This window comes from Vulpes lagopus, chromosome 3, assembly GCF_018345385.1.
Source record: "Vulpes lagopus strain Blue_001 chromosome 3, ASM1834538v1, whole genome shotgun sequence".
In the NCBI taxonomy this organism is placed as follows: domain Eukaryota; kingdom Metazoa; phylum Chordata; class Mammalia; order Carnivora; family Canidae; genus Vulpes; species Vulpes lagopus.
In genome coordinates, this window is record NC_054826.1 from 107,099,967 (window position 1) to 107,113,717 (window position 13,751).

The following is a 13,751-nucleotide window of genomic DNA, read 5'->3' on the forward strand; positions in this document are numbered from 1 at the left end:
TCTGCATCGCCACCTCCCTGACGCCTTCTCCAAATCCAAGGGCGACGATGGATTCCTCCTTCCTCTTGAGTATGCAGTCTGGCTTCTACTCTGCTTGGCATCCCTGGAGCCCTCCTTCTCTCCTCTCCCTCTGGGAGGCTGAGAGCCCTCTGGGGGCAGGAACCTGACCCTGACTCATTGACCTCTGCCGCTCCTGCCCCAAGAAGCCTCCAGAATGCCAGAGTAATTCATTTGTTCCCTGTGAAGTAGGCGAGGCAGAGGTGCTCCAGGGTGAAGACCTGAGATGGCAGAGAAGTGACTCTCCCGAGGCCACCGTTTGTAAACGGAGGAGCCTAGACGAGACCCCAGGGCTCCCCTCCTCTCCGCTCCTCGTCTGGGAGGGGGGTGGGGAGGAAAGCAGCTCAGCCTTAGCCGGGGGTGGGCGTGGGGGCCTGATGGGCGCTTCTGCGAACGCCAGGGACAGGATGGTGAGTGGGCTGGGGACGGACTGAAGGAGGGAAGAAGGAACAGGGTATTTTTGCATTTTGACATTACAAAAGTGCCGATTAGATTGTCAGCGAGTGGCCGGCAGCATCTGTTTGGGTTGGGAGTTGGCAGGCGCGGCCGGGCGGGGCGGAGGGAGGGGCGGCCGCGGGCTGGGGGCGGGGGCGGTGCCTCCGCCCCGGGGAGGGCCTGTCCCTTCAGGAGCTCCGCCCAAAGGGGCGCTGCCACCCCTAAGGAGGCGGGCAGCGGCGCTTCTCATTCATTGTCTTGACAAGAGCATCCTCAGCGGGCAGCCTCTGGCTCCGCCAGCGCCTTCCTCCTCCTCCTCCTCCTCCTCCTCCTCTCCCTCCTCTATCCGGGGGGTCCCTCCTCTCTCGGCGGCAGGTAAGCCCGGGTCCCCGGGCGAGGCGCCGGGCATCGCTGCCCTGGGCCACCTGTGGGGCAGGCGTGAGCCGGGCGGGAGGCGGCCGCGGGGGCGGCGGGGCTGTCAGCGCGCGGCGGGGACGGGGGACTCGCCGGGGGGGCAGGGGGTGCGCGGGAGGGTCCGTCTGCGCGTCCGGGGCGCGGGAGCAGGCGGGGTGAGGGACCACCGCAGCCAAGATGGAGGTGGGGGGCGGGGGGCTGGCTCGCGCCGGAACGGGCGGCCGGGGCGGGGGCGGGGGTGGGGGCAGGGTGGGGTGAGCCGAGCGGCTGCCCCGAGCCCCGAGACAGGAAGGGGTTGAGAGCAAAACAAGAAAAGACCAAGTTCCCCTTTCCGCGGTTTCTGGGCCTGGTACCTGCAGTGGGGGAGGAGGCGGGTGGGGCGATGGCTTCCTCTTCCCCAGCCTTGGCTTCGGGGCTACCCTCGCTCCAGGCCCAAGGTCTGACCCGGGACTGATCCCTCTGGCCCCGGACTGCTTCTCCTCGCACATGCTCCTCACCTGCTGTCTGGGCAGGTGGGCCCGGAGCCTCCCGGAGCCGACCAGGGCCGACCAGGGCAGCGGGGTGCCCCGCGAGAAGGGCCAGGGCCAAAGGCAGTCTAAGGGGTGAAATCGAGGAGGGGGTAGAGGCCTGGCACCCACGCTGAGCCTGCAGTTGGGCTTCAGGATGGAGCCTGGAGCCTGGGGAGCCAGAGGCAACACCATCCTCTTCAATCGCTCTCTGACCAGCCAGGTGGGGGAAGCCCCGCTGGACCTCAGGGAAATCAGTGCCACCTCTCCCTGTGCATAGTTCCAGAGCGGGTGGAAATGGCACTGAGGGGCACCTGCTCAGGCAGACTCGAGAGGCAGAGGTGTGGGGAGGAGAGAGTGGGACCCAGGTCATTTGCCTGTTTCTGGTGCCCAGACACCCGCTGGGGAGGCCACCCTGATTCTGATGACCTGCCTCCTGGGCAGGTCAACGTGCTGCTTCCCCCTGGATGCCTAGCCTCGTGCCAGGAGGTGAGGGAGGCCAGCCCTGCCCCTGCCTTCAGGAGGCTCCCTGTGTGGGTATGAGCAATGTGAGCTGTGGCTGCTGTGACGGAGTGAAGCTACCCTCCAGGCTGTGCCCCCAGAGGGTGGGAGGGTGAGCCATCGGAGAGGAAGGGCTGTGTCTGGCAGCAGCCGACACATGGGCTCTTGGTGCTGCCGCCCCCCATCCAGGCTCTGCCACAGAGGCTGAGGGTACAGACCAGAGGCCTACGTGGGCAGAGAAGGTAGGCCTTGCTGGTTTGCCAGGAGTGACAAGGGGTGAGGAAGGTGAGCATGAGGGCAACAGGATGGTAGTTACAGAGGACGGAGCGGGGAGCCCAGGGAGAAGATGCTGGGGAAGTTAGCTGAGACCCTAAACACCAGCTGAGGGGCGTCCTGGGGGGACTGGGGAACACTCTAAGGTCAGAGTCAACCGGAAAGGAGAAAGGCCCTCAAGCCCACGTGCCCCCTCTCCCCCCCAGGATGAGCCGGCAGGTGGTCCGCTCCAGCAAGTTCCGCCATGTGTTTGGACAACCAGCCAAGGCTGACCAGTGCTATGAGGATGTGCGTGTCTCACAGACCACCTGGGACAGTGGCTTCTGTGCTGTCAACCCCAAGTTCATGGCCCTGATCTGCGAGGCCAGTGGCGGAGGGGCCTTCCTGGTGCTGCCCCTGGGCAAGGTGAGCCCCTGGAGTCCTTGGGGCAGTAGTCTTCCACTTGAAGGGGCCTCTGGTCCTGATTAGGTGACTGTCACCAGGCCTTCTGGGGCTGCAGCATTGTCATATGTAAAACTGAGCTGGGCCACATGAGCCTTAAGCCTCCTCCAGCTCCAACATGTAGTGGTCGCATGGAAACTGAAGCTCAGGTGACACCAGAAAGGTCATATAGCGAGTCCTGCAGACCCAGGGCCAGGTGTCCCAAGTCTTAGTCCAGGGACTTCTCCCCTCTGGAGCGCAGCCTGGGCTCCATGGGGTCTGGGCAGACCCAGCAGTGCTCACAGGGTGGGAGCGGCTTGGGGCCAGGCCAGTCTGAGCCCCCATCACCCTCCAGAGCTCCAGCCAGTTCTGGCCCCAGGCTACAAGCAGGGAGGACCTGAAAGGCCCTCTCCCCTCCCCCACACCTGCCTTCCCTCTGCTCCTGCTGCTTACAACCCCCCTTCCGCTCTGTTGACCCCCACCCCCAGCACACTCCTTTGCCTTGAGGGGTGAGACAGGAAGGGGACATGGGCCCTAAGTTGTTACCTTAAAAGGGCTGATGAAAGCCAAGAGAAGAGGAAGTGGTTGTGGGGCGAGAGCTGGGTGAGCTCTTCACACAGGAAGCCCTGTGGCGGCAGCTGTCCCCGGAAGCAGCCATTTCCAAACCTTTGCTCCTGCTTGGGGCCAGTTATGACAGACTTCCCCAGTCCCTATCCTGTTGGAAGGACCCATCCCCATTCCCACACTTCCTGGGGAACCCTAACCTTAATACAACCTCCCCTGCCCAGGGCCCTGGCCTATCATCCCCTGGGAAGCCTGGTTCAAGGAAGCTGGGGTGGGAGTGCCAGCCCTCAGGGCATCGGCAAGAAAGTGGGGGTAGAGATGTCAGGAGTTGGCCAGTAAGGCAGGACTGGGACCCAGTGTGTCCCTGTTACCCAGCCCTGCACTCCTGTTGTGCACTTCTCATGGCCAGCCCTTCTGAGTTGCCCTGACACCTCTGGGATGGGGGTGGAAGACCAAACCCTCCCACCCTAGGGCCTGTCCCACCTCCCAGGGACTCCACTGCCTTCCTCTCTGGGCCTCTCTGAGGGGTGTGGGAGGTTAGATCTGGTTCGGTGAGCAAAAGCCCCTCCCTCAGAGGCTCTGCTGTGCTCCCTAGACTGGACGTGTGGACAAGAATGCACCCACGGTCTGTGGACACACAGCCCCCGTGCTGGACATTGCCTGGTGCCCGCACAATGATAACGTCATTGCCAGTGGCTCCGAGGACTGCACAGTCATGGTGAGTAGTGGGGGGCTGGGGGAGCTGTAGCACTGGAGCTGACATCTGGAGCCCCCATGTGTCACTCGCCCCTTCTCTGCAGGTGTGGGAGATCCCTGATGGGGGCCTGACACTGCCCCTGCGGGAGCCTGTCGTCACGCTGGAGGGCCACACCAAACGCGTGGGCATCGTAGCCTGGCACCCCACAGCCCAGAATGTGCTGCTCAGTGCAGGTGCCTGTGGGGAGAAGAGGGGTGGGCTGGTTGCCTGACAGCAAAGGTGGGAGGCTCATGGCTTCTGACACCGGGGATATCACCCAGGTTGTGACAACGTGATCCTGGTGTGGGACGTGGGCACTGGTGCAGCTGTGCTGACGCTGGGCTCCGATGTGCATCCGGACACAATCTACAGCGTGGACTGGAGCCGAGATGGCGCTCTCATATGTACCTCCTGCCGCGACAAGCGCGTGCGCATCATCGAGCCCCGCAAAGGCACTGTTGTGGCTGTGAGTTGCCATGAATCGTGACCTCTGACCCTAAGACTTTTGCCCTCCCACATACCATCAGCCAGGTCCCTAGATGCTGCCCTCTCTTGCCCTCAGCTGGAGTCTGGTGCTTAGGATGTGTGTACCTGACTGGCCACCTCCCTTTCCTTCCAGGAGAAGGACCGTCCCCATGAGGGGACCCGGCCTGTGCGTGCTGTCTTTGTATCTGATGGAAAGATCCTGACCACCGGCTTCAGCCGCATGAGCGAGCGGCAGGTGGCGCTGTGGGACACGGTGAGCGTTGAGTGGGGAGCAGCCTTCAGGCTGGACTGGAGGCTTAATCCCTGCCCTGCCACTTGCCTGATCCTATAGAGCCATGGGCCTCAGTTTACCCTCTGTGGGATGGGGTTTCCGCTGGTTGTTCTGTGAGGGCCCTCCCTGAGTCCCTGCCCAGAGCTCTTCAGAGGCCCGACTTGGCCTATTTCATCATTCTGTCTCACCCATCTCTACAGAAGCACCTGGAAGAGCCACTGTCCCTGCAGGAACTGGACACGAGCAGCGGCGTCCTGCTGCCCTTCTTTGACCCTGACACCAACATAGTCTACCTCTGTGGCAAGGTGTCCTAGTCGGGCAGGGGCGGCCGGAGGGAGGGAGGAGGGGGGAGGGCTGGGAAAGGAGCAGGCTGGAGGAATCTTGGTGTTGATCCTGGGGTGTGCGTCCACCACCTGCAGGGAGACAGCTCTATCCGGTACTTCGAGATCACTTCCGAAGCCCCATTCCTGCACTATCTCTCCATGTTCAGTTCCAAGGAGTCCCAGCGGGGCATGGGCTATATGCCCAAGCGTGGCCTGGAGGTGAACAAGTGTGAGATTGCCAGGTGACTGACCCTGACCCCGACCTGAGCATGCTCCCTGGGCAGTGCTGACCCCATGTGGACCTTCAACTCCAGCCGAGCATGCTGTGGGCACCGCTCACCTTCTTATTCCCACAGATTCTACAAGCTGCATGAGCGGAGGTGCGAGCCCATTGCCATGACCGTGCCTAGAAAGGTGATGCCCCCATGTCCCTTCCTGAGCCCTGGGCCAGGCACTGAGCTTGCACAGGTGCAGGGTAGCCGTGTGGCCCAGATACTCTCTTAACCAGCCTTGGCCTTGCCCACAGTCGGACCTGTTCCAGGAGGACCTTTACCCACCCACCGCTGGGCCTGATGCTGCCCTCACGGCTGAGGAGTGGCTGGGGGGCCGAGATGCTGGGCCCCTCCTCATTTCCCTCAAGGATGGCTACGTGCCCCCAAAGAGCCGGGAGCTGAGGGTCAACCGAGGCCTGGATACTGGGCGCAGGAGGATAGTGCCAGAGGCCAGTGGGACCCCCAGCTCGGTGAGAAGTGGATGGGGACCTGGGAGTCAGGACGGGAAGACGGATAGGGCAGGGGCTGCTACTGAGGTGGTCACTGTCTCACTGGAAGGAGGCTGATGTTTGGGCCGTGCTACATTCACATTGGGGATCCTCTGTGGGTAATCCTGAGGCCCCAGAGAACAGGTTTCATGTTTACTGGCTTGCAGCTGTCTGGGCAGCAGCTGACTGAGAGACAGAAGGGCCAAGCCCTGGGGCTCCTGGTAGAGGGGAAGGGGGGTGCCTGCATGAGGGGAGCCCAGGGTGGAGCTGGTACTGATGTGGCACTGGATCCCCCAGGATGCTATATCCCGCCTGGAGGAGGAGATGAGGAAGCTCCAAGCCACAGTGCAGGAGCTACAGAAGCGCTTGGATAGGCTGGAGGAGACAGTCCAGGCCAAGTAGAGGACCCTAGGGCCTCAGCTGGGGCCACCGTATCACCTCCCTCCCTCCATTCACACCCTTCTCCTCAGGCCACAATGGAGATACAAAATAATAATAAAATGGCTTTATTTTCTGGTACCTCTGACTCTGATGGTCACATGAATGGTGGATCTGCTGAACTGACTTGCCCTCGAACTTCCCCCTTGGTTACCTTGATGAGATTGGTCCATCGCAGGAGCTGGGGGATGCCACAAGAACAGGCTGTGGTAGGCGGGGACCACCCCATGTTCCTGTGGATTGAGAGCTGGCAGCATCTCAGGCCCCTTGCCTGGGGCCTCAGGAATTCCCACGGTTACTCAGAATTTGCCTTTCTTGGGCAACCACAACAGGCTGCACGCGACTGTACTGTCACTTGTGGGGAAACAAAACTCATATGACACTTGGAGCTTGCACGGCATGTTTCAAACTGCAAGCCCAAGAGAGCAAAATCAGGGAATCTTTTGTGAGGCAAAAGCTTACAGGTGAGGACACTGAGGCACAGAGCAATAGAGGGGCTTGTGGGAGGCAGATCTGGGCTCAGGAGCCATCTCCCCCTCCTGGTTCCCAGTCTTCCCTGCAGTGTGGCCGCCTTGTAGTCCCTTACTCTGGGATCCAGACAGAAGAGACCCGTCAGGCCCTGTCAAGTTGGGGCTTAGAAGTGGGCTACTGATGCCCAGCTCAGTGTGTGACCCCAGGCTAGGACAGGGTGACTGGGATGGGTGTCCTGGCCACAGCAGAGCTTCCCTCCTTCCTGACAGGACCACAGCAGGACTAAGTGCCTCATTCATGGCCCCCTACCCTGCTTCAGCAAGAGGGAGAAAAACAACCATTTGAGTCTCAATTTCTATGCAAGCCATGTGACCTGGGCAAGTCACTCCTCTCCAGGTCTCAGCTGCTCTATAGAATGGGAAGGGATAGCACTGTAGCTCTGAATGCAGTAAGTGGATCCAATCAGAGGTGTGATAAAAGAGAGCAGCAAAAATCTGCACCCTGGGCCTCTTAAAGTGACATTCCTTCCCTGAGCCTGTCTTGCACATTGGCGGGGGGTGGGGCGGGCATGGGTTGGTATATGAGCCCTTATAGCGAAGTAGTACTTGAGGATACTTAGCCACTAGTTTTCCTCCTGGCCCAAGGGAACTGAGGAAAGTTCAGGAGAGGATCCTAGGAACACAGAAGGGTTAACCCATTATCACCATGACTTACAGCTTTACTAGCCCATTCTCCCTCTGACAGGAACAAGAGAGAGGTAGGAAGTGGGTTGGTTATTTAGGGGTCAAAAAACTGGCCCTGAAAAACGGGATCAGAGTGGTAGAGGGGTTGAAGACTGCAACCCCTCACTACCCAAGAGCCCTGGCCCCATCTGGGTCTCTTGCTGCCCTCCTGGGTCTGAGGGACCCCATCTATGCCAGGCCTTACCAATCCTGGTACCTGTGTTTAAGATTGATACTAGGGGCAGCCCGGGTGGCTCAGTGGTTGAGCATCTGCCTTTGGGTCAGGGCGTGATCCCCAAATCATGGGATCAAGTCCCACATTGGGCTCCTTGCTGGGAGCCTACTTCTCCCTCTCCCTGTGTCTCTGCCGCTCTGTCTCTCATGAATAAATAAATAAAAATAAAAATAAATTAAAAAAAAGATTGATACTAGGGGCATCATGCGCCCCAATTTTATGGCTCAAGAGGCCTTGTTTTCCCACTTTAACCCTATCCCTATCTCCTGCCCACAGCTCCATTCCTGAAGCCCTCATGGTCTGCCCAGGGGCAATGTGGCCACATCAAGCCCTGGGCTAAAGCGTCACTGGACTTCCTCCAGTGGACCAGAAAGCATCCACATTCCAGGTGCTGTGGCACCACACCCCAAGACCCTGAAGGGCTGGGTAACCTGCAGGGAAGTGCGAATCCTCCAGTATGCCTCTGACATCAGGTGATGTTGGGGAGTGGGGGAAGTTTGTTAAATTGGCCATCACCCTAAAACCCGGGTACTTTTTCATCTGTGTGTCCCAGAGACTGGCAGAGAGGCCACGAATCCCCAGCAATGGCCAATGAATAGGGCTGTGCCAGGAATTAGAGGCCGGTGCTGCCTGCCCTGAAAAAGACTTTAAGGATGGAAGTTCCATTTTGTAAGTGGGGACACAGAGGCCTGTGTGTGAAGGACTCCTCTGAAGTAAGACGATGGAGAGTGGGCGGGCGGGGAGAAACCAGGCTCTAGACTCCAGCCCAGCACCCCTCCCGCACACAACACGCTGACACAGAAGCTGGCCCTGATTCATAATTTAATGGCTGTGTGGGCCTTGGGCTCTTATTTCTGGCGCTCACGGGCCCACTGCTCTGGGGTCAGGGTTTTCTGCTCAAAGGCGTGAATGTGCAGGAGCTCTTCTGCCAGGCACGTGTTCACCAGCCTGGGGGAGAGATGGGGCGAGGAAATGGAAGGCCGGAGTCTCAGTCGTGGTCCCAGAAAGCAGGGTGACCCAGGACGCTGGAGGTCCCCGGGCCCTGGGGACCAAAGGGGCAGAGGGCCTCGGTCTCAGCACAGGGATCCCTGGGGCCGTGGCTCACCGTGCGGGGCCCGCTGGCTGGGACGAGGGAGTCGGGGTTAGGGGAGGGGCCAGGGTTGTGGCTCCAGCGCTGGGATGGCGCTGAGCGAGGTATTCCCGGGGCCTCACCGGTGTCTCTGAAGCAGCGGCTTCCCCTCGAACTTGGCCGACACCACCAGGACTCGGAAGCTGGACGCGCAACGGTTGGGAGTCGTGTCCTCGACTTCCTATGGGGCAGAAAGAACGGCGTGCAGGCTGTGAAGCCCTCCCCTCAGGCGCTTTCCCCCTCGTTGGGCGAATCCAGGCCGCTCAACTCACCACATGCTCTGCCTCCAGGTCCCGCTGCAGCTTCTCCCGGAGGTATTCGGCGCTGAGTTCCATTGCAGCAGTCCAGAAGGGGCGGCAGCCCAGCGGGGATGAAACCCCGGCTTCGACCCCAGCCACACTCCTTCCGCCCTTACTGACGCCACTTCCGCTGAGGCCCCGCCTCCCGCCCTTACTAGGGCGTCCGTAACCTCAGCACTTCCGCCCTCACGTAAGCCCGGCTACCCGCGGTTACCATCCAGCAGCCAATCAGAGTCTGCACGAGGACGGACTCGGGCGCTAATAGGGGCCCGCCGCCTGCACCGCAGCCTGGGTTCTGCGAGCCGGTTTGAACACCCTACTCCAGCCAGGAGAGGGTGCGCGAACCTGCATTGCTGCGGCCTCTAAGGTACCTCGGGCTCGCCCCCAAACACTCTCCCCGAGACAAGCATCTTGCGGCCCAGGCAGCCCAGCCCTCTCTGAGGTCACAGGCCCAGCAATCAACCCACAAATCCCGATGGGCCCTGCGGGGGGCGCGGCGAGGCCAGGGCCCTTCTTCGGCGTCTACCTGCTCTACTGCCTGAACCCTCGGCACCGGGGTCGCGTCTACGTGGGGTTCACCGTCAACCCTGCTCGTCGGGTCCAGCAGCACAACGGGGGCCGCAAAAAAGGCGGGGCCTGGCGGACCAGCGGACGCGGGCCCTGGTAAGAGGGAGCGGATTACTATCCGGAGGGAGGGCTTCAAGAAGGAGGCGGGGCTCGAAGGAGGCCTCTCCTCCAGAGGCCTGCCGAGGGGGCGGAGCCCTGTGGTGGCTGCTACAGGGCCGGAGGTGGGGCCCCGATGAGTAGGGCGGGCCTATCACGGGGGAGGAGCGTGGGGAGGGGGCGGAGCCGGGGCTCCGGTGAGCGGGGCGGGCCTATCACAGGGGAGGAGCGTGGAGAGGGGGCGGAGCCGGGGCACCGATGAGTAGGGCGGGCCTATCACAGGGGAGGAGCGTGGGGAGGGGGCGGAGCCGGGGCTCCGGTGAGCGGGGCGGGCCTATCACAGGGGAGGAGCGTGGCGAGGGGGCGGAGTTGGGGCCCCGTGAGCAGGGCGGGCCTATTACAGGGGAGGAGCGTGGCGAGGGGGCGGAGCTGGGGCCCCGTGAGCAGGGCGGGCCTATCACAGGGGAGGAGCGTGGTGAGGGGGCGGAGCCTGTGAAACAGCTGTGGGACGATGAGGAAGGGTTTGGGGAGGAAGGGGACGATGATCTGGGCTTGGCCCGGCGACAGCACGCTGATGGACAAGGCTGGGGTTAGAAAAGAGAGCCCCCAAGGGAGAGGAGCTGAGGAGGGCTGTTAAGTACCTTCGCTGGAGGTGGGGACTGAAGTCGGCAGGTGCGAAGGGACTGACCTCCGCGAAGGCGGCAGGGCCCCGCGGACTGGGTTTGAAGCCGGGTGGGCGTGAGGCCTTCGCTCTCGGGTCGGACTAGGGTTGAGCCATGGCGAGGGGATTCGGCTTGACCCGGGCTGGGGCGGGGTCTCACGGGCCTCGTTCTTGTCCCCAGGGAGATGGTGCTTATCGTGCACGGCTTCCCTTCCGCCGTGGCCGCCCTTCGGGTAAGAAAGGAGACGAGGGTGGTGGGAGGAAGGCCGGGGCTCGGCGCCTCCCCCGCGCGGCCCTGAAGCCCCTACTCCCCGCCCGCAGTTCGAGTGGGCCTGGCAGCACCCGCGGGCCTCGCGCCGCCTGGCGCATGTGGGCCCGCGCCTGCGCAGCGAGGCGGCCTTCGCCTTCCACCTGCGCGTGCTGGCGCACATGCTGCGCTCGCCGCCCTGGGCGCGCCTCCCGCTCACCGTGCGCTGGCTGCGCGCCGACTTCCGTCGCGAGCTGTGCCCGCCGCCGCCGCCACACATGCCGCTGGCCTTCGGGCCTCCGCCGCCCCGCGCCCGGGAGCGCCGCGCGGGGCCCTCGGCTGACCCGGAGCCCGAGCGCGACCGAGACGCCGACGCCTCCTGCGCCCTGTGCGCGCGCTCCTTCCAGGTGAGCCGCCCACCTGGCCGCCAGGGCCGGCTTGGGATCCAGCTGTTCATGGAAGGACCGGGCGGCCCAGTGACAACCTTGGTCCTCGCTAAAATGGGGATGGTACTTGCTGCCATTCTTCGAAAACGGCACCGTCCTGCTCAGGGCCTTTGCTCTTCCCCTTTGACTGTTAGCTTCTGCCCTAGACCTTCACTTCAGTCTTTATAAAATACCACCTTCTCCTTCTCCACGAGGTCTTCCTTGGCTCTCCATCTAAAACTGCACTTCTTTCTTGTACACTCCCCTGCCCCCCCCTTTTTTTTCTTTAAAGCCTAAGGATTTACTAGCATAGATTTTTTTTTTTTTTTTTTTTAGATCTATGGTCAGTTTCTCCCCTGCCCCAATACAAGGCAGTTCTTGTTCACTGCTGTAATAAGGTCTGGCAAAGAGCAGGTGGCCAATAAATATTTAACAAATTAACTGGGATGATGGGCCTGACTTCGAGCTCTCAGGAAGTGTGTAAATTGAATACTTGCCATTCAGAGATTAAGTGACCTGCCTGAGATCACTTAGCATGTAAGAATTATAGGTCTGGCTGCAGTGGTCATGCTGTTTATATAATCACTGCTAATGCTCAGAGAAAATTGGCTGGCTTAGTCCCTGTGGACAAGTATTATAACCTCTCCATGACTCAGTTCCATCTGTAAAATGCAAATTTTATGTGTGTCATAGCGTTGTTAATGTAGAGCCTCTGCAACAGTGTCTGGTCCATAGAAATCCTGAGTGTTAGCTACATCATTCCCTCTGGTTTTCTCTCTCACCCGCCTGCCACCTCCAACAGGATGAAGAGGGCCCCCTGTGCTGCCCCCACCCTGGCTGCCGCCTAAGGGCCCACATGATCTGCCTAGCTGAGGAGTTCCTGCAAGAGGAGCCAGGGCAGCTTCTGCCCCTCGAGGGCCAATGCCCTGGGTGAGTCCAACACCCCCACCCCAGGCTGGTCTAGCTCTGGGAAGATGGTGCCAGTTGTCTAAGTCCAGGCCCAGGCCTGAAGCTGAGATAAGCTGAGTCCTTATCTTGGCACCCAGGGCCTAGCCTGGAGGCAGCTTGTGATCCTGACTATATCTCCTACCAACCGTACCCCTTGGTAGCTGTAAGAACTCAGTGCTGTGGGGAGACCTGATCTGGCTGTGCCGAATGGGCGACGAGGAGGAAGAGGAGGACTTGGAGTTAGAAGAGGTGAGAGGTGGCTTGGGCCTCAGACTCCCTAGCCACCCCATACCCGAGGCTGCCTTTGACCAGTTCTCTTGTCTCCACAGGAACACTGGACGGACATGCTGGAGACCTGACCCTGACTCACCTCAGCAGCCCCAGCCCTCTGCCCACTCCGTCTGTGCCATCCGCCCCCCCAGGGGTCTGGGCAGTTTTCACTTGATTACAATAAAGAGTCTGAGTTAAGGGAACTTTGTGGTGTTTGGGGGGGCTGGTGCTAGGAGGCAGAGGCCCTGCGGGTCACTGGGGCCTGAGGAAAAGAGGAGAATTGGGAGGGGTCACTCGCCAGCGTGGACCAGCCTCTCTTCTTCCTAGAGGTCTGTACACCTCAGCTTTCCCCAGCATGCTTGTGATGGCACAGAGTCCTTTGAGTACTTGGGAGACTTAGAGCCCGTCTAAAATCAGTGCCCAGGCAGCCTGGGTGGCTCAGCGGTTTAGTGCCGCCTTTGGCTGGGGCGTGGTCCCGGGGACCCAGGATCGAGTCCCATGTCATGCTCCCTGCATGGAGCCTGCTTCTCCCTCTGCCTGTGTCTCTCATGAATAAATAAAATCTTTAAGAAAAACAAAAATAAGTATATTCTGAAAAAAATCACCTTAAAAAAAGCGAAATCAGTGCCCAGCTTAACTTTGAGCTTTATTTACATTTTTTAAAGATTTCACTTACTGGGATGCCTGGGTGGCTCAGTGGTTGAACATCTGCCTTCAGCTCAGGGTGTGATCCCAGGATCGAGTCCCATATTGGGCTCCTTGCAGGGAGTCTGCTCCTCCCTTTGCCTGTGTCTCTGCCTATCTTTCTCTCTCTCTGTCTCTCATGAATAAAATAAAATCTTTAAAAAACAAAAACAAGTATATCCTGAAAGAAATCACCTTTAAAAACACAAAATCAGTGCCCAGCTTGACTCTGAGCTTTATTTACTTTATTTAAGATTTTACTTACTGGGAAGCACCTGGGTGGCTCAGTGGTTGAACATCTGCCTTCAGCTCAGGGTGTGATCCCAGGATCAAGTCCTGTATCGGGCTCCTTGCAGGAAGCCCAATGCGGGACTTGATCCCGGACCCCAGGACCATGACCTGAGCCAAAGGCAGATGCTCAATCACTGAGCCACCCGGGTGCCCTGACTTTGAACTTTAATCCAAATAGTAAGGACAAAGGCCAAGAGCAGGGTGGGTAGGGGGATACATGACCCCATGGCCCTGTGGCTCTCCAGGCCCCAACTCCTGGTCTCTGTGCGGAGCCCCTTCAAACCCAGTGAAAGAAAAGTACTTTGTGGGGGCCATGGTTGTGTTACCCACTGTGAGTGAATCCATGCAATCCTCGGGAGCCGTGGAGCTGGACTCACTCCCAGGGTTCTTGCTCTTTCCTCCTGCCCCACCTCTCCTGTCCCCCCACCCCCACCCCTCCCATTGCTCCATACTGGCCTTGTGGTCAGAGGTCAGCGTGGCAGTTCTAAAATGCTTGAACTGCTGGGGGCCTGGGGGCCACTC

General features: G+C 60.2%; 3 protein-coding genes across 5 annotated transcripts; 2 read left to right on the plus strand and 1 right to left on the minus strand.

Moving 5' to 3' along the window:
- The first annotated feature begins 718 nt into the window (after window positions 1-718).
- CORO1A (coronin 1A) lies at window positions 719-6,265 on the plus strand. Its single transcript, XM_041750149.1, has 11 exons — window positions 719-867; window positions 2,393-2,591; window positions 3,766-3,888; window positions 3,971-4,100; window positions 4,188-4,372; window positions 4,526-4,645; window positions 4,864-4,968; window positions 5,083-5,228; window positions 5,343-5,400; window positions 5,513-5,728; window positions 6,044-6,265. The coding sequence occupies exons 2-11, from the start codon at window positions 2,394-2,396 to the stop codon at window positions 6,146-6,148; spliced, it is 1,386 nt and encodes a 461-aa protein (XP_041606083.1). The 5' UTR covers window positions 719-867; window position 2,393; the 3' UTR covers window positions 6,149-6,265.
- A 2,152-nt stretch (window positions 6,266-8,417) lies between these two features.
- BOLA2B (bolA family member 2B) lies at window positions 8,418-9,233 on the minus strand. Of its 2 annotated transcripts, none has more exons than XM_041750153.1 (3): window positions 9,014-9,233; window positions 8,825-8,922; window positions 8,418-8,560 (listed from the first exon to the last, which is right to left on the minus strand). In XM_041750153.1, the coding sequence occupies exons 1-3, from the start codon at window positions 9,074-9,076 to the stop codon at window positions 8,461-8,463; spliced, it is 261 nt and encodes an 86-aa protein (XP_041606087.1). In that variant the 5' UTR covers window positions 9,077-9,233; the 3' UTR covers window positions 8,418-8,460. The 2 variants fall into 2 exon arrangements, with proteins under 2 accessions (XP_041606087.1, XP_041606086.1); XM_041750152.1 differs by having other exon boundaries at window positions 8,418-8,654.
- Window positions 9,234-9,515: 282 nt separating this feature from the next.
- SLX1A (SLX1 homolog A, structure-specific endonuclease subunit) lies at window positions 9,516-12,452 on the plus strand. Of its 2 annotated transcripts, XM_041750150.1 has the most exons (6): window positions 9,516-9,703; window positions 10,546-10,597; window positions 10,686-11,018; window positions 11,839-11,966; window positions 12,146-12,233; window positions 12,314-12,452. In XM_041750150.1, exons 1-6 carry the CDS (start codon window positions 9,516-9,518, stop codon window positions 12,341-12,343), a joined length of 819 nt encoding a protein of 272 aa, XP_041606084.1. In that variant the 3' UTR covers window positions 12,344-12,452. The 2 variants fall into 2 exon arrangements, with proteins under 2 accessions (XP_041606084.1, XP_041606085.1); XM_041750151.1 differs by lacking the exon at window positions 12,314-12,452 and having other exon boundaries at window positions 12,083-12,223.
- The last annotated feature ends 1,299 nt before the right edge of the window (window positions 12,453-13,751 follow it).

What these genes read in the sequence shown, in the direction of transcription:
- CORO1A (XM_041750149.1), top strand. Translation starts at nt 2,394, where the DNA reads ATGAGCCGGCAGGTGGTCCGCTCCAGCAAGTTCCGCCATGTGTTTGGA. An exon ending in CCGAGGACTGCACAGTCATG is followed by an intron (nt 3,889 to 3,970) that starts GTGAGTAGTGGG and finishes CCTTCTCTGCAG; the next exon opens with GTGTGGGAGATCCCTGATGG. An exon ending in CCAGTGGGACCCCCAGCTCG is followed by an intron (nt 5,729 to 6,043) that starts GTGAGAAGTGGA and finishes TGGATCCCCCAG; the next exon opens with GATGCTATATCCCGCCTGGA.
- SLX1A (XM_041750150.1), top strand. Translation starts at nt 9,516, where the DNA reads ATGGGCCCTGCGGGGGGCGCGGCGAGGCCAGGGCCCTTCTTCGGCGTC. An exon ending in CCGCCGTGGCCGCCCTTCGG is followed by an intron (nt 10,598 to 10,685) that starts GTAAGAAAGGAG and finishes CCCCGCCCGCAG; the next exon opens with TTCGAGTGGGCCTGGCAGCA. An exon ending in AGGACTTGGAGTTAGAAGAG is followed by an intron (nt 12,234 to 12,313) that starts GTGAGAGGTGGC and finishes TTGTCTCCACAG; the next exon opens with GAACACTGGACGGACATGCT.
- BOLA2B (XM_041750152.1), bottom strand. Translation starts at nt 9,076, where the DNA reads ATGGAACTCAGCGCCGAATACCTCCGGGAGAAGCTGCAGCGGGACCTG. An exon ending in ACCTGGAGGCAGAGCATGTG is followed by an intron (nt 8,923 to 9,013) that starts GTGAGTTGAGCG and finishes TCTGCCCCATAG; the next exon opens with GAAGTCGAGGACACGACTCC. An exon ending in CCGCTGCTTCAGAGACACCG is followed by an intron (nt 8,655 to 8,824) that starts GTGAGGCCCCGG and finishes TTTGGTCCCCAG; the next exon opens with GGCCCGGGGACCTCCAGCGT.